The 27,618-nt window shown below is 43.6% G+C and overlaps 2 protein-coding genes across 4 annotated transcripts in view; one reads left to right on the top strand and one right to left on the bottom strand.

Annotated features, from left to right (window-relative positions):
* The window catches only part of LRRTM3 (leucine rich repeat transmembrane neuronal 3), an 84,365-nt gene extending 65,668 nt beyond the window's left edge, over nucleotides 1-18,697 (bottom strand). For 2 of the 3 annotated variants that reach the window (XM_068196841.1, XM_068196842.1), the window contains exons 1-2: nucleotides 18,173-18,697; nucleotides 16,265-17,796 (exon numbers count right to left, since the gene is read on the bottom strand). In XM_068196841.1, the coding sequence (XP_068052942.1) occupies nucleotides 16,265-17,796; nucleotides 18,173-18,176 (1,536 nt within the window). In that variant the 5' untranslated portion in view covers nucleotides 18,177-18,697. Of the gene's footprint in view, nucleotides 1-16,264; nucleotides 17,913-18,172 lie in introns of those variants that run through there. The other variant, XM_068196840.1, reaches the window with a different exon arrangement.
* Nucleotides 1-27,618, top strand: part of CTNNA3 (catenin alpha 3) — a 427,360-nt gene that overhangs the window by 175,681 nt on the left and 224,061 nt on the right. The window lies entirely within an intron of this gene.

Below are 27,618 nucleotides of genomic sequence, written 5' to 3'. Positions count from 1 at the left end.
TGTATGAATTCCTTCCTTTGTGAGGTGCTGCAGTTGTCTGTGCTGATGCAAATACATCCTCTCAGTCAAGGTAGGTTATTGTATCGTGCATCATCATGATCTGAGCTTTTTAAGCAGAGGCACAGTGGGATGAAAACATTTTTCTGTTTGTATCTGTTCTGGTTTGATTCTGAGTTTCTCCAGGACCCCCTCTCATCCTTTGTGATGCTAGTGGGGTCACCAGAAGTTGGATCAGAATTTTCAACCTGTAAAACACAGTTTATACCTCCTCATCATGGGGAAAAGCAGCCTTTGGCAGTTTGACCCCATCTGGGAATGCAGGAGAACTCTCCTGAGCTGCTGCTGCTGTGGAGGATGGGGGGTACAGGGTGGGGTGGCACATTCCTAGGTGTAGTCCAGTTCTGGATACATCTTTCATTTCCACACGTGTTCATTTCTACTAGTGGTGGAGTGTAGTGGTGGTGTGGTCATTAGCAGGTGGGTCACTGCTTATTTTCATTTCAGCTGGATTTCAGCAGTTTATCATGGACAGGCGTGGTCAGTGCTACTTGTTGGTGCTGATATAAACACTGGGATAAAAGTGGGTTGTGTTTTAAGGCTGGGGTCTTTTTGAATGGTTACCACAGCATCAATACACTTTTGCTAAGTCATCTTGGGAAGGATAAATATGGTTAAGCCATGGAACTGAATTTTGTCTGGCACTGTGAATACGAAGTTATTATTTCCACTGACATCAATTAAAAAACTTATCAATAATAGGTTGTTAAATGAGAAGCATAAAATCTGATTTTAGTCCCTATCTCAATTTTCAGAAAGTTCTCATCTGAATAGACATTCCCAATAATAATTTCCCAACCTTGTGACTGTACATAAATCTCTGAGCAATCAGATTAGGAGCCACTTTAGAAAAAACAGCCATAATTCACCAAGTGGAGGAAGTCTTTTAAAACTAGTAAAATGAAACCCTCTATTTATTCTGGTGGTGATGATTGCTGGTATGAATCTTGTGAGGGTTCTGGCTTGTTTATTTTGTTGGAGGTGATGCAATGCTTTTCCATGCAGTATTGTTCTGCTGTCAGGCATTATGTTTCCCCAAAGTTCTGTAGGCCACCATCATCTGTTTTATATTTGACACTGGAGGAGGAGAGCCTGCCAAACCACAACAGGCTACGTGCTGATTATAAGCACTGAGTAATTGTATTTTATGGCTTGACAGGCTATAGGTTTCAAGCAACATTTGTGGAAGTGTGCTGTTTAGGGATTAAGGTTATATTTTAGTTTAGGAAATTCTGTACCTTTCTAAATTTGAGTGGAGGTGTCTGGGGTTGCTCCCTTGCTGCTGCATGATGCTGTGCTCTCACTTCACATGACTCATGTCTCCCACCCAGCTTCCACTTTCTTTGTGAGTAAGAAAACAATCAGTAAAATAATGGCTGTGGGGGACTGAGCATCTGCTCCCAGTGCTGCTGTGGCCTGAAAAGAACCCTGTTTCTGTAGAAATGGCATTGATGATGTCTTGCAAAGTGTTTCGAGACTCTCTAATGAAACGTTCTTCAACTTTTTTGATGTTGAAATACTTTAAGGCGTGATATTTATTTCTAATTAGAACTAATTAATTCTATTGTTGAAGCAGTTGAGGAGAAATGTTATAATCTTTAATTTATTAATTGATTGATAACTGACTTGATGAGCTGTTTATTTCCAGTTTGGAATTACTGGAAATTTTTTTTCCATATTTGATACTAAAACTCCAAATAAGGAAAATATTTTACAAGCTGATGGCTTTGATTTCTGCATTCACCAAGCAAAGCAAAGAAAGAGAAGAGATGTAGAGGGTATAATCTGGAAGAAATCTTTATGTCCCTGTGTACTAAGTCCCGAGAACATAAACAAATTGAAGGTTAGCAAAGTTCACAACAGATCCTTGGCTCACTGGGGGACTGACTTGACTTAGAAAAGTGAAAATAATTTGGTGTTTTTTGGCCTGCTTTGGTTTGGGAGGAAGTGGTGGGCAGTGCCCTGCCTGGGCAACACTGGCCTTCCCACCTGGAGCAGGAAGCAGGAATGCAGTGGAGTACGAGGCTTACAGAATTCAATACTGGGAGCCAGCAGCCTGCAACACTCAGAAAAACCCAACCCTTTTGACACTGTGTGCTGGCTCAAGGCTCTTTTCCCCGAGAAGAATCTGGGACAAGACACAAAGAGTATTATTGTCTGGTTTTCACCTACAGGCCAAGATGGCCTGAACTCCCCGACCCTGATTTGTAGGAGATGTAAAGAATCAGCGGTGCCACCTTCCTTCCACTGCAGAGTGGCCTGTGGCTCTCTGGTGCAGTTTTGCCGTGTAATAGGAGTGAATGGCTCTTATTTAATCAGTCAAGCCTTTGGTAAACAGGATGCAGAAAGGGCTGTTTATGGTGAAACCATCCTTCTCTGCACTGCTGCCTTACCTTGCACCTTGTACAGTCTTTAAGTTCTACAAATCTTAAACAAACTGATTCTGTAAGTTGAATAAGGGACCCCAGTTTTAAGAGGGATGACGCTGCATGTCTGCTTAGTGCAATGCACGTCTGTGGGGGCGCAGGTGGAGTGCAGCTGTCAATGTAGTGCATGTCAGTGCTCCTGTGCAGCTCCTGAGCAGGAGCAGGGGTGTCCTCCTGCAGCCAGGCCCTGTGCTGTGGGAGGGCACGCTCAGCTGCTCTGTGCTGGCAAGGGAAGGCTGTGCTGCAAAGCTGATGCTGGGGGAGTGGATTTGTTGCAGTCACCACGAGTCAAGCTTATTGAGTGAGGAAATTCCTAAATGCTAAGGCCTCTTGTCAGCACGACACTACTGTCCTCCTTTCATGCCAGTGATTTACAAACTGCAGCACAAGGGAGCATGTGGAATCCAGCTCACCTTTGGGAATGCTCTGCTCTATGAATGATGTATGAAGGGTAAACTTTCTGAAACACCCTCATGACTATGGGAACCATACCCTCAAGGTCCTTGGGCCAGTGGGTTCTCACTGAGCTTTGTCTTGGGATTTTGTGGCACACTTACCCTTTGGTAGGTGTTTTTGTCTTGAGTTTTAGCTTTTGTCTTGAGTTTAGGTGGACCAATTACTTGAGACGAAGCAAAGGGGAGCATGAAGGTACAAGAGGGATTTCCTGCTTTTTAATGGCAATAAGGTTTTCTGCTGGGTTCCTATGGGTGGTAGAAACAAAGATATGAATGTGCTGTCCTAGCCATCCCTCCAGCCTTGATTCACCTTGTCCACTAACAAGAAATTCAGGGTTTGAAAGACAGTCAGGTGTTGCCTACTCAGAGTGACTTGTTTGGAACTTACTGAACTGGCCACTATCAATCCAGGAGATATTTCTTTGTTACAAAAGCAGAAAGCATCTCTGGTGCATTTACTTCAACTCAAGAAAAAATTGTTAAATCCCTTGAAATAAATTTTGCATTAGAGCTGGGAGAAATGACATGGGGACTCAGGAAAAGCTCTTTTAACTCATGCTAAAGATTTGCTGCTTTGCTGTATTTTACTCCAGTCTAAACTGTGCAGTCCTGAAGGCTGCAAGCCTGAAACTAAACTCCTGAAATTATAGAAGTGTAAAATAAAGTGAAGGTTAATGGTCACTGGCTTCTTTCCCACAGGCTCTGCAAGCTTTGATGGGTGGGACACTAACAGAATAGGAAGGCATAAGGCAGTTATATATTGTTGTTCTTGCAGTCAGTACTGTCAAGCAAAACACTTGCTAAAAAATAACACACCTGCACTGACAGTTACCCTGGGAAAGCTGCTCTTGGAGACCCTGGGACAAGCACTAGCTAGAAACTAGCAGAAGGGGCATGTGCCATGATTCTTCACTGACCTGTGCTGCTTCAGGGGCATACAAAGAGCGTAAAGGTGTTTGCTGAGGTTATCAGGCTGCCCTCAACCCCCTTTCAGTAGGATTCTGCCAGTCCACTTTTGCAAGAGGAGCTCTAATGAATTTGCCCATTGGAAAGAAAAATAAGGCTTTAGACAACAGCTTCTTTTGAGTATTTTGGGAGGAGGCTCGTTGGAAAGGTAAATGTAAAGCAGATGAGACCTAAGGTATAACCTTTTTCAGAAGGATGCAGGAGCTACCAGCTTGCTGGAGACTTCCAGTACTGCTTGGAAAAGATGCACAGGCAACCTAGTGAAGGTGTGTGACTAGAGCTTTTGGGTTAGGGGTATGAATCAGAGAATCATAGAATGGGTTGGGTTAGAAAGGCCTCAAAGACCATTTCTTTCCACCCTCCTGCCATGGGCAGGGACACCTACTGAACCAGGTTGCTCGCAGCCCTATCCAACCTGACCTTGAAACAGAGGATCATTTCAGATTACTGCCAGAAATTATCTGGGGGAGTGACCAACTGCTCCAACAGGGGAAGGAACTGACTCAGATACAGTCAGAGCTGAAACTGAACTGAAGGTGATTAAGTTTCAGGTGTCTGTCCACATGTTTTGCCATTATTGGCTAAATGAGCTTTGTAATTATCACAGTGATTTTTATGATGTGTAACAGAAACAGAGAGGGGCTGTGTTTTCAAGTCATTTTAACTGGTTGACTTTGAGGCATTCCTTTCTTCCAGGCTGTTTTCCAAACAGTTCAATGCCCGTACATCTTCACAGATTTGCAAACCCCCTGTTTCTCTCACTGGCATTAGCATGCAGCACCACTGCAGTGTGTTAGCAAATGCTACATAGCAGGTGGGTTTCCACAGGATTTCAGTCCTGCCTGGCACAGGTTTCTATCAGCTCCTGCACTTCACTGCTTACTCTTTCCCTTCAAAGCCATTCATTCATTCAATAAAATGGGACATACAGATTTATGCTGGAAACAACATGTGACAGTCTCTGTGTTTACTTTGTGTTGGGGATGCAGAGAAGTGGAAGAGGAAGCATTGAATTGTATAAAATAGGTATTAAATTGAAAGAAGGTGCAGGTAAGGGGCATAGGCTACAGATATTCAGAAAAAGATCTCTACAAAAAAGAGTTTCATTTGAAACCTTTTAAAAAGGGGAAGACTCCCTGTTCCAGGGTATAGATTGTAAATCTTTGATTAAATCCTGGAACAGCCCTATGAAATAGACACGAAGTGTTCTGTGGTACTGAGGAAAGGGATCCTGGGTTATCCAGCTGCAGCTCTAAGGGCCTGTTATAAGCATGCATTTTAATGAACCCATCAGCCCAAGGAATGCTGGCTATGCACTGCAGCATCCCTGCCTGCCAGCAAAACTGTCCCATCCATACACAGAGCACTTCTATTTGCACAGGCCTTTTCAAGTACATTTAAAAAAATCCATTTGGGAGACACTGATTAATAATTAAGCTAGTGTGGAATTAATCTTAGGCAAATCTGCTTCCTTTTTGCACTGTAAGGAAATGTCTCGACTGTCATAGCCATATAGTGACCCAATAAAGCACTGATACCACAAATTCAATTCTCTGTAGCTAATCAGCATCCTGTTACAGCAGGGCCATCATGGAAGTTAGATTTTGTTTTCTCATGCATAATAATTTTTGAACATTATGTTAATTTTCACTAGAAGCTGATGGCATAGGGTTCCTGCAGAGGGTACAAATATTCCAGACTGCTTTATTATATTGTTTTTTTTCGTGTTTGAGCATGAATCACTTCCCTGTACCTCACTTTATTTACTTGATCAATGAGTGTTCTCTATGGGGGGAAGCAATTTAAAACTATTGTGAAAATGTCTCTAACATTTCTTTGTTCCTGGAAGCTCACTTGCTGCTGGAGCTAAGTTGTAAACAAGGCTTTACAGGGGCACAATGCGGTAGAAATTCAAGGACACCTGGTACATTTAAATGTAGCTCTTGGATTTTCTTTTCCTTTCTGTGAAATAGCAAATCAAGAGAGGAGAGGAGCTCAGACTGAAGGAAAGAAAGGGACTAGACTGGGAGAGAGAAATCTAAGGAAGAAATCAAATAATGATATTTTTTCCTTTCAGTGAGAACTAAGCCTGATCTAGGGGTTTTCTGCAACTGGGATTTTCCCTTAATAACCCTCCCTAAGGTTATAGGCAGAGATAGGAAATCCTGTAGTCTGTGAAAAGGATCAAAATTCATAAATCCTGATGTTACTTAATTGAAATTAAATTTGCAAGTTTTGGCTACCAGGGATATATTCCTTTAACTCTCCTGTTCTCCCCTATCCTGCTGTAGTACATCCTTAGTTCTGTAAATCTCTTTCCAGTGCTCTTCTGAGCTAATTTTAATAGGGGATCTATCAAAATTCATTATAAAAATACATAAGCCCAGGCATGCTGTGCAATCAGCCATTCGTGTTCATACTGTCTGATGAATTAAAATGCCAGAAAGTTAAGCTGAAATACCATTCTGACAGTATCCCCTACTTCAGGATAGGGGGGACTCTTCTGGGAGCCTCTGGCTTAGGGAAGGAGGGCATCCATCGCTCTGGGAGGTGCCTGTCAAGCCCCACTTACGTACAGGAGCACATTTACAAGCCAACAAGATTATTTTGGTATCTTTCTCTGTTGATGCTGGGGTGTTGACTTAAATGTGGGACACTTTCAGAACATGCACTGGGTGGAAGTAATGAGGACTTGTAATAAATTCTCACTACAGAGTCTGCAGGAGCATTTTCTTTTCATCATCTCATTAATGACTTAGAGCCATTAACAGCTTAAAGTGCTGAGTAAGGATTTACATTTAATTTAAGTCTTCTGTTCTTAGCTGACAAAATGTATTTTACACACTTGATGGATGTAATTAGCGTGATGAGGCTTTAAAAGAAATTGGCTTGGTTAAATTTAGAATTTGCCATGTCAGTTTATACATGAAGCCAAAGCATGCATATCAGTAGTTCTGTGGCTTTGGAAGATTGCATTTTATTAATATTACTGATATATAGATGTTTTTAATTTACGATAGCAATGCAGTCCAAATCCAACGTGCTTTCAGATTCGACAGTGCAATCCATTATGCTACAATTTCAAATTCTTTCCTACTGCTCTTGCACCTCAGAACTTAAAATTACGCGCTATGCTACAGACCAGCTGTCCTTTGGATAGCAGGGAATTGTGTGTAGCTGCCTAAGCTCCTGTGCTTTACCAAACTTCCATAGAAGCACACCTCCATGGGAACTGCTGGCCTTCAGTACCTGCAGACTGAGGGCAGCCGCACTGCCCTCACTGCCCTTTTTCCCTGCAGTGTTACTGCTTTCTGCTCAGCCTGACTCAGTGCTCAGCATTCCCATGTGGAATGTTTTCCCTCATACCTTCTGTGCTCGTTGCTTCCTCACTAGAAAAATGAAACTCTTGTTAGTGCTGCCAGCAGCAGCAGGGATGGGTAGAAGGTGTTGTCCAGTGTGCTTGGAGTGAATCTGTTCCTTAATGAAGGATGAGTTTCTGTCTGGTAATTGGAGCTTCTGAACTCATGTCATAATATTCCTGGGTTTTGCTGCAGGCCTGCATTTTGTGTCAGTAGTGTAAGCTGGGAACTGTTGTTGAAGATAAATGAAAGTAGAGACAAGTAAACACTGAGTCCCCAAAGCAGACAGCCCGTTTGCCAGCCTGTTTGTGCTAGGTACAAGTAGCCTTAGGAGGAGTTCCCGGAGATGGGTTTCCATCCCTGTCTGGAGGGATCCTGTGTTGGAAGGAGGGTAGTGAGGGTATCGCACTGTGAGTCACAGCCCTGAGAGCACATGGGATGAATCTCCCAATTGGCAATGGCTGTGATGTGCACAGGGGATGTGTCTGGGCAGCTCAGGGTGTTTCAGAGAAGCTGGCTGCTCTGGAGCAGGGTAGGATGAAGCTGACTGCTCTGAGGATATGACTCATATCACAGATGGCTGCAAGGCTAATGCTGCCATCTGAAAGTGTCAGATTACAAGAAATAGTGCACTGCAAACAAAACTCTGATGTGCTGGAATGGTTATTTGATGTTACTCTTTTTTTGAAGAGGAAAAGATGATCCTTTTCTCCCACTTTGACTAAGTGTTTTTGTATAAGATTACTATGATTGTTATTAGCAAGGAATGAGGGGAATAAACACTTTTAGGTAAAAAAAACCCAGACTTGAGAATCTGTAGCTGTTTTCTAAAGTGAACCATAGTTCACTTTATTATCTGCTGAGGTGAGTTCACTGTAACTGTGTGCCAGGAATTAGTGTCAGTCCTTTTTGCAGTAGGTCAGAAGGCAGTTCCCCAGGTAACAGCATTCTTTTTCAACATGCAGCCCTCCCAGTGTTACTGAGGTAGGTCTGCCCCGTCTGCCCCTCACTGAGGTACAACTGCTCCCTGTCCCTTGCAAGAGGATTTGCCAAAACCTCTGGGGACATAATTTTTTAGAGTAGCTTCATGGAGCTGACCAGAGCACTTTGTAGACCTTCGAGTCTTGTTCAAATCTTTAGTTCTGGGGAGAAATGGAGAGGAGATAATGTTTTGTAACAAAAGTTAAGTGCTTGACTGGTGCAATAAGTGGGTGAGATTTGGGTGTTTAAATTCCCATTTGCAGTTTTGAAAACCTTTGCTACAGACTGTTTTGAGATAAACAGGATAATCTGTAGGAGACTGAAAAAAGACTTACAGCACACTAATTAAGATGAACTCTGAAGTGTTTTTCTCTTTGACTTCAGTCTGCTTTTTGTAAACTGTGTTCCCTTTCTCTACTTTTATCACCTGCAGCTTTTGCACAACTCAGCACAGGCCAAATAGATGCTTCTGCAGTGGTAAACAATGCATTTTAACAAAGAAAAGCAAACGAGACAGTGTGTATCCTAGAACATACATTATGAAGTCTGTATTTTTGGAACAAGGAATCCATTTCTGATGGTTGTGTTTTCAGTGGATTTGTATTACTATTGCTTCTTATCTACCCTGGGGTGTTGAGTGTTTCCAGCTCCTCCATCTCCAGCTGTTCGCAATCCCGAGGGCAGCGCAGGGAGCAGCTACCGAGGCAGCTGGGATGCTCAGCTTTCACTGGAGATCCTGCCTTGTACCTTTGAATGTTTGGGGCACCTTTTCTCCCCTGACTCAGAGCTGAACCAGGAAGGGGATAATAATCTCATTACATTAGCATGGAGTCTATTTGTGAGTTTTGCAGCCTTTAGGGAACCGGAAAATATGAATGCCCAAAGCATCAGAACCATGAATTCTACAGTGCTAACTGCTGTAGCTAAAGAACTGGCATTCAAACATTCAGTAAGTTGTTCCTGACCATAAAGAGCACATGTAAGAGCCAACAGCACAACCTAGGATTGCCATGAAGCTCCAAATAAACACCAGGAGGATGTGCTCAGCTACAATAATGTACCTGTTACCTGTCAGCATTATCTCACCGTTTCTACAGCCGTTGGAAATAATCACGTAAGAAACAGTAAAAGTAAGATGGAATATGTTTAGATTTTTTCCAATACCAGCTCAGTCCCACAGCTTTGGAAAGAATGTCTTACATTACAGGAAGGTATTTTCTTCCTTTCATTTAGTAAGGTATGAAAGAAAAGAGAAGTTTTTTGCTTGATGTCTAAAGATGCCGAGCACCTGACAGTAGCAACTTTAAAAAAAAATTTAAAATACTTCCAAGAGGTGCAGAAATGTTTATTTGACACTCCATTTTTATCTATCTATCATCTATCTATCTATCTATAATTTTGTATCTTTTACTTCCAGTTTTTTAACTGGAAAAGCTGAGTGACCCTTCCTGACTTTTTACTAGTGCTGTAACCCACATGCAGTCCTTTCCCTGAGTGTTTTTCTTTTTTCCATCTCTCAGTATAATTATGGACATGAACAGAGGTGCCCATGAAAATGCAGTGTTTTCTTATTAGTACACCCCGCTGTGGGATAGAGTGCCAGTATAACCCTTGGCAAGTATAAGGGGTACTGCTGGATTTCAGGTGAGAATAACTGATAAAGGCTGAGTTGATGGTGGCAGCTTCTGCAGGCTGCTGCTGCTGTCACTGCAGTTAGGTTTGCTTTCTTCTGGCATTAAGGAATCAGGATCCTGAGGGACTGACCTAGCTAGGTAGTGGGTTTGTTAGTCTGGGGAGGAAATGGATTTGCACACAGAACTGAGCAGGTGATTTCCTCTCAGTGGTGTAGTGAAGCACTGAACCTTGTAATGCATTTCTGTCCTGGTTTGGGGGGTAAGCAGGTGAGTAATTAAGATACTTTGTTTGTCATGTATCCTTGTGATAATTAGTAGACTGACTGTCACAAAATGCTGGGAAAATTAGCAAGGTTAAAGTGTAATTATGAAGTCATACATGGTCTCAGTGCTGGTGTTGGAAAATTCAGCCTTCAGGCAGGAGTGTAAACTGTGACACATGGGCAGTGAGTTGGTCATGAACACGGGAAGGGAATGGCTTTAGTGGTTAAGAGGACACATGAGGGGTTTTTGGAGGACTTTTTTTCAAGATTACACCTCCAGTCATTCAGTTGCTTTTTGGCAAACAAAAGAGTTTGTGGAAAACAGTAATGAACAGTAAAGTAAAGAATGAAATATTTTGTTTTGTTAAAGAGTTTGGTTGATTTTAGTGATGAAGAATCTTAAACTTGTGAGTTTTCACATGAATATCTAATATTTCCTGTAATAACATCAGTAGGTCCTTAAGCTCTTTAGGAAGAAGTTAATAAATGGGAATTAACTAGCCTTTTGCCTCTTCTCAGTAAACAATGCTTATTTTTCCATTAGAATGCCAGTGGTGTGGTCATTATAGTATAACAGCACGAGCAAGACAAGACTTGCAGGGAGATGTGATTTCTCTGATGGATTGGTTGAATAAAAAGATAGTGCCTACTTGCAAATCTCTTTTCATTCTGGCTTTTATGATGTTTGTGCTCATTCCAAATGAAATTTGCAGGTTCTCTGGTAGGTAAGATGTTGGCCATCAGCTCACAGCTAATTGTCCCAGAGGGTCTTGGATAAAAACCTTTTTATTCCGTTATGACCTCCTTGGTGATGTGTTCATAGCTGTTGAGCTCAGTCACATTTTACTGCTTGTGTGCCCTGCTGTGTCCTGTTGGTGGTGATGCCAGGGAAGAGTTTGGCTGTGACTCTGAGAATCACACCACAATCAAAAATTTTGTCCCACTGTGATGAGACCCACTCTCAAAAGCCTTGTTAGGAATGAAAAGCAAAGCACTGGAGCATGGACTGAGAGGTGACCTCCTAGTGCACCTGAAGCCATCAAAACTTAGAATTACAACTGTATTTCCTCCAGTGTGGAGTGAAAGGAGTTCCTGTGCACCTTCTTAGGGGCAGTGAAATCTGAATCTTATCAACAGAGCTGTAATCCTGCCTTCATTGTCTTCTCTCCCTCACTGTGGCTTAGGATCATAGCAGGAGCATTGGCACAGAGTTGCTGAGACCTACTGTAGTTAGAGCAAAACATTGCAGAGGTTTTGCCCAAGCAAATATGCTGCATATTCATGTCATATTTACCACTGTGTAACTTGGCTGTTTGTGAATTTTATCTTGCATCATTTGCTTCTTGTCTCTTTGGACATTGTGTGTTTTTGAGAGGAAGTCCTTACTTTGACTTGTTCCTAGGTACTGAGTTGCCCTTCTTTTAATGTCTAATAATACCTTTCTCTCATTATTAATTATTATAAACTAAAAAAAAATAAAATTTTTAGTCTTCTGTTGTTAGGAGGTTGAATGAGTTGTTTGTGGCCTGAGTTTATTTTCTAGTCTAGTAAAGTGGTGTTTTCTAAATAATAAGTTCTAAACCAGTGGCTGCAAACTTGTTAGAGCTCCTTGTATACTCCTTGCCTTTTTCTGGCAGTAGTGACTTACACATTGGATAGACCATTTCCTGCCAGCTTTCATCTACTCTTATTTTCTTCTCTGTATTCACTACATGCAGGTTATGGCTCCTGTACACATATCCAAGGGTTTGATGCTTCTCCTGTGTGATACAGAAGGATGCAAAGGGAAAAGGCAAACACATCTCTGTGGGAATTGATTTATGCAGGAGATACCTGTGATTAAGTTCCCTACCCACTGGATGTCACTATTGTTCCACAGAAATTCATCCACGGAATATTTATCTAGCATTGAGAGTTGACAGCAAAAACCATTTGCTTGCAGCAAACTGAAAATTTCTAATTGTATTTGCAGGAGTATTGTACATTTATGTTCATTTTGCAATTGAATTTTATATAAAGGTTCACCATTTTGTAGTAATAAGAAAAGAGAGCTTTGCCAAACCTTCAGCTCTGATGACTCTGGAAGTGCAGATAGTGAGTCATGAAAACCAGCCAGCAGAGAAGCTTGCAGTCATTATACTCAAGCCACTTGTTCTCATTATTATTCTCTTACTCTGCAGCTGCTGGAGGTGATCTCAACATAGTGAATGAACATTACCAGTCTCCTCAAATTTGCTTAGTACATTAGTTATTTTCTTTCCCCAAAGATGTGCATTCTGTGTGGTGTGTTACTCTGAAATGGCACTTGAACATTCCAGGAGCTGGCTGTCTGAGAGGCCAAGCAATCCCCTGGTGAGGAGGAGATCTGGCTGTGAGGGGCTGGGTTACACTGCCGATACTCAGCGCGACTGCGATCCAGCAAAGGACCTCAAACCTCTCCTGTCTGTTTGCCATGATCTCTTGTGTCCCACAGAGAAAGTCCTGACCACCCTTAAAACTTCTGGGGTGCTACAATAAAATGAAGCACTCTGGTGATTCCATCTAACATTTGTCTCAACATTGTCTAAATACAGGTAGATGGCAACCCAGTGAAAATGACAATGGGCATGGAAGAATCCTGCACTTTGTCTGCAGCTTGAAAAGCCCTGGTCTTCAGTGGTAGCCCCCAGAACACCATAAATGTCCCAGGAAAAGGAATAGTAAATGACTAAAAATCCCAAAAATGCACAGGGAAAAAAAATTACAAACATCTTCAAGAGCCATTGCTGCTCTCCTAAAATTGGAATATGTTGGTGGTATCAGCTCCATTAAAGAGGAGCCAAGTCATTGGAGGCATTCAGTCACATCTCCTTCCTCAAGTTAGTGCCTAAAATGCTTGTGTGAAGGCTCACAGGTTTGTGAGAGGCATGATAGCTGCTGTGGCTCTTACTTTGACATCCTCTGAAGATTGCTTGGCATCACCCCAGTGAGGTTTTAACAGCTTCGTGAGAGACTGGCACTAAACTATCCAAAAACCAAGACAAAGTGGGATCAAGATTTTACGTACTGGAGAGAAGCAAAGGAAAAATTTCTTTGCTGGAACCTTTGAGGCTTCAGCACTTCATTTGTATTCAGCAGAGGGGCAGCCTTTTATGGGGATTGAAAGTTGCTCAGCTAAGACCAAGTCATTCCCACCAGATTATTAGAATTTGTGACTCTGATGGCCTTGCCACCCAAAACAAGTCACTTCTGGAGTGTTTCATTTGACAGAGGTGATGCTCAGTTTAGCTAAGTTCATGTGGGTTTTGCCCACATGAAAACATGGAGTTCATAATGTGTTTTAAGGTGCTGAGGAGCTGGTTCAAAATGTTTTCTAAGCACTAGAGTGGGATTTAAAACCTTGGCTCACAGGACTTGGGCTGTGCACAAGGTCCAGAGAGTTACACTGGGTGTTTTTTGTGTGTGCACAGCCAGTGGCTGCATTGTCAATGACAATGGCAGCAATTACACACTGACCCACGTGTTTGGAGACACCTGCAGCTGCAGTTCAGGCAATGAATGAATTGGTTGATCTGAGCAGGTCTGTGCATGAATACAGGTGTGGGATTTTTACTATATTTTCGTTATCCATCCACGATCAATGGCAGACTGGCCTTATTTTATTTTTCATGCCTATAATTGATTATTCAAAGGGAGCTAGTGATGGTTTTACAGGTATCACTTTCTGAAGGAGGTTGTGGATTGGTTCTTTCTGAGTAGTTATGTTTAGAACAAGGCATTAAAAAAATACAAAGCATATTAAGTCCAACTCAATTATAGACAACTCTCACAATCACAGTCCATTAAGAGGTTTTAGAAGATGTATTGAATATTTTTGAATAACAACAATTCTAAAGTAATAGTATGAAGTTATTTTCTGATTGCAGTTAGCACTGTTAAAACAAAATACAAAAATTTAATTTTATTTTTATGTGTATTTATATTTGTACACACACATGTGTGTGTATGTCTTACGTATGTATATATGAATACCCATATGTTTTGGGGCCAATCTCTTGTGTTTTGGCTGTGCCTAATGTTAGTCACCACTGCAGAGATGAAAGCCTCTGAAGTACAGGGATGGTTCTCAACATGAAGTTTATAGCAAACTCTAATGCTTCAGTGCAGAGATAACCAAGACAGGCTGGCAGAAAACAGAATCCTATAGTAGCTAGCATAATTAAATGTGTATTGACTTTTTAATAGCAACTTCAAGGTACAACTGAGGTGCAGCTCTGCTGTGCTGCTGAAGTGTCTCAAGCACTTGCACTGTTAATGGTGTGGGCTTGTGGTACTCAGGGAAATGAGGTCTCTTGCAGGGCTCAGTACAGGCTCCAGCTTCCACCTGCAGCTATTTCCTCACTACAGTCCTCGAAAATGAGAATGTTTTCATTCCATGAAAAAAACCCCAGTCCAACCCCTTTCAAGTGTATTAGTTCTTTTAAGGGATGTTTCTAGCTTTGTTTTCATTGTATAGAGCATGTTTCAATGTGATTTGCTGTGATTGGGTTTTTTCAGTAACAATTCAGGAGAACCTTCTGTTAAGGGTTTGCTTTTTCTAATCTGCTGCAGTGAAACTGCCTTGTAAAAATATTCCTTCCCAAGTTATTGAAGATGTGCAATTTACAAAGCCAAATCAAGTTGCAAAATGGAGATAATTAAATTAGTGACTTCTATAAAGGTGCTGCTGTATTCTTTCATACCCTCGCTTCCTGATAATCAAAATAAGAGGTATGATTTATTTGCAGATATGGGAGATATTATATTCTTCTGCAACCAACAAAATACATGATTTTGGGAGAAGAAAGGCAGGGAACAGCTGGGTTACTAATCTGTATTTTGTCCAGAACCACTGGTCTGTGACTAGACATTAAAACTTGAATATCTGTGAATTCTGTAATGTCATTAGGGTTTTGGTGAGAGAGGAAAATGATTTGTCACTGATTTGTGTAAAAGGATTTTTGGGTGTACTCCTCTCACATCAGTGAATAACCAGTCTTTTCTGAAAGCTCTTTGCAGCTGTAGTATGTCTAAAATGCACAGTGTTTGGCATTTTAAGTGATGAAGCTTTATTTAGTTATTAGAAGGACACTCTGCAAAACATAGCACACAACCTTAGCAAGCCTAGCCCAGCCAATAAACAGAAATAGAAGAAAATGATGGATTTTAATGGTTTCCTCAGCCACATTAATGCCTTTGACAGTCCTGAAAAGAGAATTCCTAATGAGAGCTGAAACAAATGTGTGCAGGAAGTGGTCTTGCTTTTGCTGCTGCACATTTGAGTTCCTCTAATTGCATCAATAAGGAATTTCTGCTCCTCATCTAATGAATGCCTTTTGACTATTTTCTGAAAGGCAACTGGATGTAGGGATAAACACTGGCACCTTTTGTATGAAGTCACATAAACAGGTTTCAATTGCTAGCTATCGGCCCTAGAAACACTGTGGTATAGTGCAGTACAGTAAATACCACTGTACCTTTTTATTTTTAATTTTTATTAAGCCAAGGTTTCCCTCTGCTTTGCCTCTGGTGTGATACTTAAGGGTGCTTTTTAGTCTCTCTTGTGTTGGGCAGCAATCAGGAATTTTTTCAGAGGTATTCCTGCACCATCTCTATCTCCACACAACTCAGAATTCATATGATACTACAGTACCTGGATCTTTACTTCCTTCTGGGCTCAAAAAGTGAGTTTTAGAGCAAGGACTGGAGTTGGGGAGGCAGAGGGGGACACCCCGAGTTTGATTTATCATTGTTGTCATTTTTCTCCCTAAACAGAGGCACAGTTGGTGCAGGTGCAGTGGATTACTTATGAAAGAAGTTTTCTATTTAAAAACAAGAGAGACTTTAATGAGATCAGTAGAGGGTTTGTACAATAGGTATTGTATTAAACCAGAGCTCAGGCTTCACATTGATTGCGGTATTTAAATTTCAATGAGTTGATTATGTATGAGAGTAAAATGACCAGTATTATGAATGTACAAAAAAGGGACATGGAAGAGCTGTGCCAGAAAAGTGAGAAAAACGTTCCCTTTATAGTCCCTAGAGTTCAATAAAGCACCACTATTTCCCAGCTTTTAAAAGCTCTTTTATCACAATGGTTCATACCTCGCATTCCCTGGAGCCTGATTTGTTATACGTGCAGGGTCCTGTTCCATTCAGCAGCATCTCACTGGTTTCAGTGTTGGTAGGTTTGTAATCTACATAAAATTCCTGTGTGCTTGGAGTCATTTGCTTCAGCGACTGTCTTTTCTTTTTCCTGTGCCTTCGCATGAGAGAGCGCTGCTGCAGCTGCTTCATGCTGGCAGGGTAACGCTTCCATGACACATAGATCACCAGCAGGATCACCAGCACCGACAGGAAGAGAGCCACGCTGCCTGCTATGATTTTATGGAAGGAGATGTGTTCTGTGTCGTGCTCGGGCTCGGAGCTGGCTTCGGTGGCTCCCATAGTCGGGGGCAGAGGGGGCTTGCTGTCGTGTTTAGGCCTGGTGAGTTTTGGTTTAAACGTTGGCTTTGGGAGAGCTCGTGCTAGCTCAAACCTTTCCGTGGTACTCTTGCCACAGATGCTGTAGTTTTTCACTGCATCAATAACATTCACCCCTTGCAGCTCTTTGGGGCTGGCACAAATAATTGTATTTTCCCTCAGCCCTTTAAAACTTTTAAGCCAGTTTACCAGAGAGCAAATGTTTCTGCTGCATTCCCATATATTCCCGGCAAGGCTGATGTCATTGAGAGATATCCAAGAATCCAAAATTTCTTGACCAATAAATGTGAGCTTGTTTGAATCCAGGTTGAGGCGCTGTAAATTGGGCACACACTGAAAAACACTAGGTCCACTGAAAGCTTCTATTTCATTGCCAGATAAATCAAGTCTTTGTAACGAGCTCCAGGTCCAGGACATAGTTTGTCCGATCACACTGATTTTATTCCACTGTAAATAAAGGTTTTGAAGGCTGACTAGCCTTGGAAAAAGTGCCAGGTTGAGCTTAGAAAATTGATTGTGCTCCAGATGAAGCTCTTTCAGTCTGATCATACCTGCAAAGACATTCCTTGCCAAACTCCGGATGCGATTATAACCCAGGTCCAACAGTTCAAGGTTCCTACAATCTTGAAATATTCGAACAGGGATGGTTCTTAGGGAATTGGACCGCAAATGTAAACTCAGCAGCTTCCTTAAGCCCCTGAACTGTTCAGATCCCAGAGACTGCAGCTGATTGTATGACAGATCCAAATTCCGGAGATTTGTCACAGGTCTGAAGGTATTATTAAGAAAATAGGAGATTCTGTTGGAACTCAAGATCAACTCTTTTAGTCTGCGTATTCCACTGAAAGCATTTTCGTCAATATTGCTGATGTGGTTATGGTCTAAATAGAGCCAGGTGAGTTGATTAAGACCTTTAAATTGATTGTATTTTAGTTTTTGGAGGCTGTTATATCGGAGGGACAAACCTAAACAACCAGCAGATATACTTGAGGGAATCTCCTGCAATTTCTGAGATTCACAATATACCATTTTGCCTTCACACCTACAGCCCTTAGGGCATCCTCGTTCAGCAGAAGAAAGCATTGTCAGTAATACAGTAGGGGCTATTACCAGAGCTACAGCTGATCCGCTCAGTAGCCTAATTACATTGAAACCTGGAAATAAAAACAACTTAGAAAAGTTATCCCCCCACACATCAGTCATTTTTTTTTCAATCATGCTAAAATCTCTTACTTCAGCAATCATTTACAAAGCCCTACCTTGACTCGACTACTTTTCACATTGGGTTTTTTTTTTAAGCTCAGCTATTTTTTTGGTTTTTTTTTTTTTTTGTTTTTTTTTTTTTTTTTTTTTTTTTGTTTTAAGAATACCTCGATATAAGTACTGAAAAACAGTTGGGTAAAAGGTGTAATCCCTAAGCCATTTAAGTATAATAACAAATCACATCAAGGTAAGTTTATGGAGTAATTAAAGCACAGGCTATGCAGTAACTATGTACTATAAATTAAAAAGGTAACATGAAAAACATACCCATCCTTTGTGTTGTTCAAAGGTCGTCCTTAGGTCTTTTGTTTTTTGCTTAGTGTGCCACAAGCATGGCAGCCCCTGTCAGCTGCACTGTAGTGAGTCAGGGCTCGCTGACACCCAGGAAGAAAAATTGGACCCCTTGGGAGATGGACCGATTTTGGAACATTATTCTTTGCCAGCCGTGCAGAGCACTCCAAGAATAAATCAATCCCAACACAGCATTCGCAGCAAAACGTCAAATTCTTCCTAGGTAATAGGATCTTCACGGATATTACGGTTTTGCATCTTTCGAGTTAGGAACCTGGCTTTTAAAACGCTGCTTGACAGGCGAGCATGTTGGTCGGCGCTGCCCGCGGCGCTCAGCTGCGGCAGCTGCCGCCCCCCGCCTCCATGGGCCCGCGGCTCGCTGCCGGCCGGGCGCGCCAGCTGCGGGGAGCCCGGCCCGGGACGCGGCTCCGGCGCTGCCGCGCTCGCATGCCGAGAGCTCCGGCCGACTGGGGCGGGCTGGCGCCGGGCGCAGCCTTATGTAAAGCTGCCCCCAGCGGCAGCAGCACCGCGGGCATGTGCAGTGCCTGCCTTCCCTTGCAAACGAGCGAGCTCTCTCGGGAGAGAGAGCGGGCGCCGCTCGCTGCGCGGCGGGCAGCTCCGTGCGCGCTGCCGGGGGGTGCCGGACTGCCCCGAGCCGCTCTGCGTGCTTGTGAGAGCTGCCCTGCATCCCTGAGCGCAGGAGCTCAGCGGCAGCTGCTGAGACTTTCGTCTTAAGGGCTGACGTGACGTTTGTAGGGCATAGATACACAGTTTTGGTCGGAAGGATTTTTTTTTTTCTTACTGCATTACACGTGTTCACATAACCTTTTTGCAGCCACTCACTATTTTCCAGTGATGTATCAGACCCCTCAGTGTGTCTCTTATCGAGTGGACTCTATTTTTTACAACCTGAAAAATGTTTTGGGCTTGACATTTTCCATTTTTGCTTTTTTCTTCTCTGTTAAAAGGCTCAGTGCCAGGAGGTTAGAATAGAGTACTGTGCTCATTTATTTCCCAACTTGCTGTCACTTTGTTCCACAACACTAACACTTCAACCACAGGCTTCCAGAACCTTTACAACATAGCCACTAAGCAGCTTGGTGTAGTACCTTAATGAGGTGAATTGTTTTTACTGTTGTTCAGGACATGGACAGGATTTTATGTGAAGGTACTATAATGCTGAGCTTTTTATATATGTGATGCTCTACAGTCAAATACTACCAAGAGAGCCACCTTGTCTTTCCTTAGTTTTCCCTTCTTCCCTGCGTGCTGTGGGGAAAGAACACATCCTCTCATCTGGGCAGAGCAAGGGTAAGATGGTGTTAAAGCAAATCCACCATGCTGGCAGCCTTCCTTCACTGAGAAATATATGATCACAGATGATGGTGGGCAAGTGGAAAATCCTGGCTCTTTTTCGTGCAAGAATGGGCAGGGAGCTGGAAAGAATTGTACTGCTCCTTAGAAGAGGAGTACAGAGTGCAGTCCTCAAGTGCAGCCAGACAGTGCTGAGAACTGCTTTGCCTGTCTGGGGGACAATACTTACCCTTGGAATAATGTGCTCTGGCTTTTCCCTAATTATTCACTGCTGTGTGAATAGGATAACTTAAACTGAGGTGAAACCTAAAATTTTCCGGGCATTAAAATGCCATCTTTGCTAGTACTTAGGCTGGGAATGACCTCAGGTTTACAGTAATCCTCCCACAAGTATTAATGCACCAAACCAGAGTTCCCAGATGAGGAGTGCAGTCATTCCTGGCTAACAGCTACTAACATCTTTCATGTCAGAATTATATTCCTGCGTTGTGGCACATTCTGTGAGAATTCTTCTCTTTGGGGCAGATTGGTGCAGAGGGAAAGGGTTAATTGCTCCATTAATCTCTGTCAGTGTCACCATCTCCCATGCTCTGCTACAGCTTGTTGGGGGCTCTGCAGTCTGGTCTGTAGGGTCGAGGAGCAGTGGCAAACTGCAGAGTGCAGTGGGAGCTGAGCTCTTCTGCTGACAGCAGGGTCACGTGCCAGTCTGGTGTCCTGGTTCAGGCTTTCCATCACTGCCTTGGGGTGTCTCTGTTCTTGATGGAGCAGGAAGAAGACAGTTCAGACCTTGGGTAAGTCAATTTGTCTTCTGGAACTGCTGCTCTTTCTCTGTTGACAGTAGATTTCTGTGAGAGGTAAACTCTTTACTGAAATTTTTCTTTTAGGTTCCTAAACTTAAATGGCTTGAAATTAGGTCTGACTCTTCACCTGGTTCAAACACAGCATGTAAAATTTCTAATAACATCCAGATCCTTTCTCTTGAATATTTGGTGCAACTTAGTGTACAATTGGCACTCAGTCTTCTTCCCAAACTTTGCCTGTTCTCTGGCTTTGCCTTTTTTTTGTTTCTCTCCCTCCTCCACCTTGGTTATGGGTCTTGGCCACCATGAGTCAGCAGAGCTTCAGCAGCTTTCCTAGGATTTTAATAATTGCCAATATACTGGACTAATAAGAGGGAAGAGCCACTCTTTACCAAGAGTTATTTTCATTTTTCTGAAAGGGGTGAGACATCAAGATATGAAGAGAGAGAGCATCAAATCTATGTTAATGGATTGCCAAATTGAATTTTCTTTACTGAGATCCTTTTTGAATTACACAAGCAGGAAAAGTGCCAGAGTTTTTTAAAATTACATTTCTATATCTTTATACGGCAGAATAAGTTCTTCTCCAGTTGTGGAAATAAAGCTCCCAGTATGTAACAAATCCCAGTATGAAACATTTCTTACAGAATTTTAGGCCAATCTGGCCATATAAACGATGACAAATAGAGAATTAAGTTAAAGCTGTGTTTTACATAAGAAGATACCTTTACCTTGTATCAGCTACACCTTGTCTGTCAGTGCACCCCCATGGGGTAACCATTCAACTCATGGAACTGGGAAACGAGACCTCGAGGCCCAAGTGGTTGGCTTCTCTTATGGGTAAGCTATGGATAGCTTCCATTAGAACTCATCCCGTAACTCCTGAGTGCCCAAAACCCAGGGGTTCACTGATGCCTGGGTGTGGATTTAGCTTGTGCTCTGTCAGTTCCTGTGCATCCATTCTGCAGGACAGTTTGCTGAAGGCTCACCTCTGTATCACTGCCAGGCAGCCCTGCCTCCTGTCCAGTCCTGGAGCAGCAGTTCCCAGGCAGGAGCAGGAGCCAGAAGGTGAAGTGACCGAAGTCCCGGTGACTTCATGCTGACTGAACATTAGTGCTCAGGAACAATGTTATTCCATCTGCCTGAGAGAAAAGTATTTTAGCCTATTCTGCAAAGAAAAACCTCTTAAGAGAAATATTTTATTTATTTCTGTAGTCTTGAACACAAAGGTCAAGTTTGTGTTTTGGGGTTTCAGCCCTAAACATAAACTGAGATACCACAGAACCTGAGATGCTTGTAAGTTTTGAGTTTTATGACTCCATGACCGCTCTGATTTTTTTTCTTGGGCTTTTTCTGAGGAGAAAATGGCATAGATCGGGAAATGCGGTGGCAGATGTGTTACTAGATATGTCTTAACATTCCTCCAGATGAAAAAAGATGTGTTGGGCAGAGCCTGTGATGAACACGTAATTTTCTTTGTCTACACAACAGAGAAGTTCAAAGGTTTTTGGAAATTATGCACTATGCTAAGGTAATGATAGTCCAGATTTTTCTCTTGGTGCTAAACTTTCAGTAGGTTTTTTATTTCACTGCTATCTGATTTTGCACTAATTTTCTTCAATTTAATTTCATGTTTGGTTTTGGGTTTTCTTATGTGGTTAAATTATAGTGTGCTTTCTTTTTCCATTCATTCTGGCTGAGTTCTCTGTACCTAGATGCAACTTTCCTATAGAAAGCTTAGTATGAACTGCAGCCAAAATAGTAAATGGTGAAAGAAAAGGTGGCATTCACTGTGAGAGCCTGTTCCTCTACAGAGCTGGTTTGGAATTGAAACGTTGCACAGAGAAAAAGGTAATCAGTTAATGGTGCATTTTTAGGATTATGAGAAGGCACCTGTAATAGCCAGGTACATCTGTTTGCTAAGCACATTTGAAAAGGAGGGGGTGACAGAATTACCAGGCGTCAGCAGAATGGGAGTGCGGGGGCAGGGAAGTGATGCAAACTTCCCAGAGCGTAAGAGACCAGGTGCTGGTGGGATTCCATGCAAACCAATCGAAAGCCCTCCCCTGTTCTGTCACATGGTTCACCTTAGCCTTCCCCAGGATATTCTGTGCTTACTCTTTAAAATCCATTTAAAGATGATGTTGCAGAGAAGAAAAAAAATTGAAAGGTTTCTGTTACCCCCCTGAGAAGTTCATTCAGGAATGCAGTCTGAGCTTTTCTAGACACAGGGCATTATGTTCATAGTGCACAAACTTTGGAATTCAGACTAGATCAGAATACAGCTTTTTTCTGCTCACACACAGAGCTCTCGGGTCTGGGAGTGCCTTTATGTGTGAATCACACATCCCTTTGGGGACCTGTAGTTAGCAAGTGCCACACTGTTTTCTTTTTGGGTTTATGAAGTGACACCATGTGTCGTTCCCTTGGCTTTATTCCTCTATAAAGGAGCCAGGAGTCAGCTGGGTTAGCAGTAGTAGCTTGCTCTCAATGGTACTGTAGTGTGCTATCACTGTATCGTTAGGAGAGATAAGTCTAATAAAATGTGTCTGCAATTTTTGAGCCGGTGATTAAATGAACCTGCTGTTCCATGAGGATCAGATTAGAGCTGGGGGCGTGTAACTCCCAGTGGAAATACCAGAGCGTGGGACGCACAGGGAAACTCAGGATGCAGCACTGGCTGAAGGCAGACATGAGGAGAGGCAAGTGTGAGAAAGCCAGGTTCAAGGAACATGCAGGCAAGGGAAATTGAGGCAACAGAAAATGTTCTGAAGAAATAGGGAAAGAGGATTGAGACTAGAGAGGATCTTATCCCAGGATAAAGGACCGTGGAGGTCAATGGTAGTTGAGGGAGATGGATAAATTAAAATACTCTCTTGCCCTTCTGCTAGGAAGTATTGTTTTGCAAGGCCTCCCCCACCTCTGTGAGGGTGAAAGGATCCTTGTTACACACACCAAGAAGCTGAAGAGTGCAGGAGCCACGCTCTACTCTGGGAGTCAGTGTGCCCTGTAATGTGGGATGGCTTGCAGAGGACACCAGGGACACATCTGCCAGTGTGTGTGCCCAGAGGGTCCCTCAGTGCCTTGGCACAGGGCCACTCCGGCTATTGCTTCCCTCATGCACGATTACACATTGTTGGATAAGGAAGCTTTTCCAGCTGGGCACTTCTGGTTAAGTCTTACCATTGTGGACGGGTCACAGGGGCCTCTGCACTGCCCTGGGGGAGGGGAGGCTGCGCACAAACCTTTGTTCACAGCATGCACTGCCTGGATGTTTTGTGACCAGTCAAAAGTCCTTTAGCCATAATGAGGCACTGGACACATAACTGTTCCCAGGCTGGCTTCTTGTCCTGTAATTTTGAAGCTGTTTGAGGGTGAAAGGAATGAGGGACTTGTCTTTACAAACAAACTCTGGGTCTGCTGGTAAATAAAACTAGCAGTGCGAGATAAAAGAAACAGTGAGAAGGGTTCCACTGATTGATGAATGGAATGAGAGAGACTTGTCTTCACAGACAAACTGTAGGTCTGCTGATAAATAAAATTGGATACTGAGAGATGAAAGAAACCGTGGGAAGAACCGTAAACTCCATAGGAATTCCACTGATTGACACGAGGAAAACAAAAAGGGGGGTTATACATTAGAGGGGAGTCTTAGGTATTAGACATTTTGGGAAGTCTGTACCTGTGAAGGACCTCAGGCAATGGGGAAGAGAGACGGATGTGTGGCCGGGAAATGAGGATAAAAAGGAGGTTGCGTCCTCCAAAATGTTGAGAGACACCAGGGAAAATGCCCCATGGCCTCTGCCTTTATTCAAATTTATTCAAATTCAAAGTTACAGGAGTCCTCTGTCTCCTTTTTGGATATAAAGCTCTGATGCTTGTGGATTAATTTTTTCTGGCAAGAGCAAGCAGCCTGTGCTTCAGTCTCATCTTCCAGAGACACGACATGAGATGCAAAGCTATCATTTTACTTACTCTCTTACGACCACTTCTTTTTCAGTGGATTTAGTGTTGATCCATTCAGACTTATCCTCCAGCATCTTCCTGAAAAGTTAATATGAATAGAAGCAGCAGAAGGTGCTGGAGGATGAATGATCATAATTGATAAGAAAAGGGCAGGAGATCGTACTCCTTTAGGATGCCTTTATCAAAAAGTGACCAGCTTGGGTGGGGGCCTGACGGGTCGTGCGCACGCTTATGCTGCTTCCCAGAGTGGCACGGAGGAGGAGGAGTGCAGCTTTGTCCGCTTTGCACGCAGGCAGAGCCGGGGATTCCGTCCTCACGGGAGCGGCAGGATTCCACAGTCCGACTCATGGTCAGGGGGCCTCATTCTAGCCGGTGTCTCTGTGGTTTAGAGTGAGACATTAGAAAGGTTCCTGCGGACACTAGGACTAGTTGCTCACCCTTTGCGGTGGTTGGAGTCCTTCAATTTCATTGTGGCTCACTGTTTTAGGGGTTTTTGGGTGTTGAATTTGACGTCTTCCTCCATTTGCATACTGCCTCTGATGTCACTTCCTCCTCACGGTCCTGGGAGCCATTTTCTAGGAAGCAGCAGCGGTGAAACCCAACCTGATGGAAAGGGAATTTCTAACAGGAGATGAGCAATGAGTAATCAACAGGAGATGAACTAGGGGTAATTAACAAGGGATGAACCATGGATAATTCACAATTTCTTAGCAACCAGTCATAATGTAACACTTTATAACCTTTGAGAAATAAACAATTTCTTATTCATAACAATAATGGAAATAAAAATTAATTGCATCTTCCACATGGTGCTTCAACCTGCAGAGCATGAATGTTCCCCACCATAATTGCCCTGGAGATGTGTAGGGGTGATATGCAAGGCCGTGTTGGTGGCCTCTGCTTGTGATTGTGCCTGCAGCCTGTGTGAAGGTGCCAGAGAGATCAGGTTAGAATAAACCCAGGCTTGTTGCAAATGCTTCCCACTCCTCCATGGGCTGGGATGCCATTGCTGGAAGAATGCCTACTGTCTGATTGTCCAGAGAGCACTGCCAGGGTTTGGGTGGCCTGAGTATTGGGACATCCTGAGCTACCACCATGAAGTGTGCTTGTCTGGGAAGAACGATTTGTCTGTCTTTGTTTAAAAGACAAATATCTGTCAAGGAAGGTGGAAACCTTCCTGGAATGGAAAGATGACCCCTCCCCTTGAAAATTACGGTGCTTCCAGGCAAAAGTATGGGGAAAAGGAATAACAGTTCCTTACTAGAATACACACACACACACACACATATATATGTAACAAGACAGAACAACAGCATCAATAAAAAGGATAAAAACAAACCCAAGGAAAGCGGTACCAGCCTTTTCCCACGCGCGGAGCACGTTCGGCTGCGGCCCAGCGGGCAGCGGGCGCTGTTGGCGCCGTGTGAGGGCGCGGGGGCGATCTCTCCTCAGGGCCTCGGGCAGCCGCTGCCAGCCCCGAGCCTGTGGGGCACGGCGGCCCCAGGGAGAGGGAAGAAGCACGCTCGTAGCTTTTCCCAGGCGCTCCTGTGTGCGCTGAGTATCCTGGCGGTGGCAGCTGCCGGGGTTCCAGTCAGCAGCTGGAAGGTGCTCTCTCCGGAGACAGGGAGGAGGTGGGGGCCCGTTTTCCCCTGAACACCCGCGGAGATGGTGAGGGTCTCCCGGTGCTGGCGGGTGCCGAAAAGCCCCAGTCAGACGGGCAGCAAGGAGAGCTCCCCAGCAGCACCGAGAGCCTCCGCAGGGCAAGTCCCGCACCAAAAGCACCCGAACCGCACCGCTCCCCGCACAGCCAGCGGTGTTCCCCCTCAGCTAAGCGAGTGCCCAACCTCCCTTTCCCCTCCCTGGAAGATTTCAGTGGAATGCTAGAACCATTGACCAGTTCTTTGGTATCGGAATTACCGGCTGCTCATCCCCGGGCGTCAACCTCCTCTCCTCACGGCGTGTTTTTTTCAAGTAACAAATGGGACGGGATTCACTGAAAAACCCAAAGCCACAACAGTCACCTGAGGTATTAGACTTGTGCCTTGCTAGATCAGTTCTGCATGTGCCTCAGGGGCGGACCGTGAGGGATGGCAAAGGGAATGAACTTCCCGGGCAGCCAGATTTACGTGGACATCTCATAGAACAGTTTTGTTCATGTAGGAGTCTCAAAGGTCTGGGACATCAGTGTAGAGGCATTGCATAACTGAATCCAAGCAGGGCTGCAGCCTGGTCCCAGGGTAAACCAGTAATGCTGACAGTGTCCAGTGCTGGCCAGAGGGACAGGAGTGAGCTCCGAGCATGTGCTGTCGTGTTGGTAAGAACAGCGTTATGGTTTGACCTGCCTCCCCCCCACCTCTGTCTCCTCTGCAGCATACTACCAACACATGATATCAACTTTCCAAGTAGAACGAGCTCTCTCTTTCTCTCTCCCTCTAACAAACTGCCTGAAACATCTCAGTGTTTCTCCACCCTTCCATCCTGTAGAGGGCCAACCTAGCTCCATTCCCCTCACCCCCCTCTCTCTTTCTAAAACTCCAGCCTACCTCAGCCACAGGCTGCATGGCTTCCCCTCCACCACCCAACCTGTGGCTGGGCAGGGGAAGTCTGCACTCTTCTACTAACCAGAACCAAAGAAAAAGTTCCCCTAAGAATTCTCTGCTTTTAACCCTGTGTTCTCAGAAACGTGTCCAATGCCTTCGATAGTCACTCCAAGTACCAATATCCAAACCTAACCACTGATTAGTTTAAACCCAACTTCCTAAGAAAATTCACTTCCTTATCGAAGCACAACAAACAGGAACAGTAAAGTTTGGCTAAAGACGAGGTGGTGGTAGTGTGGCCATTTGCACAGTTTTGTTGTTCACCAAACTTTAGATCTTTTCAGTGTTCCATGTGTATGTGTAGTTAAATCCCTCAGGGTTAGCCTTGCCCTCATGCCTTTGCCTGTAGCTGTTCCTTTTATATTCCTATCCTTTGCCTACATCTCTGAGACATTAGTATTTGTCATTTGCACAGCATGGAGCACACATAGATGATGCATGTTCACACCTTTCTTTGGAGTTTCAGACCTGTGTCTTGCCATGCATTAGCTCTTTGTGGCCCCAGATGAAGCTGCCTTCATATCTCACTATGTGCTGAAGCTGTAGAATTATTCTGTCAGGTCAGCCCTGGAATATCTGTTGGCTGCAGTGGCTCCCTGACTGCTGAAGGAAGGCAGATGGCAAGAACTTTCATTATAGGAAACCCATGACATCTGTTAAAAACGGGACCACACTCTTGGTACTAGAAGTGATTTCAGCATTTATTATAATAAAAGAAAGGCCTAAAGCAAGGGGGCCCGTG

The sequence above is a fragment of the Anomalospiza imberbis genome, chromosome 8 (assembly GCF_031753505.1).
Source record: "Anomalospiza imberbis isolate Cuckoo-Finch-1a 21T00152 chromosome 8, ASM3175350v1, whole genome shotgun sequence".
Classification (NCBI taxonomy): domain Eukaryota; kingdom Metazoa; phylum Chordata; class Aves; order Passeriformes; family Viduidae; genus Anomalospiza; species Anomalospiza imberbis.
The sequence above is the reverse complement of the archived record's forward strand: the minus strand, read 5'-3'. Positions and strand labels throughout refer to the sequence as shown.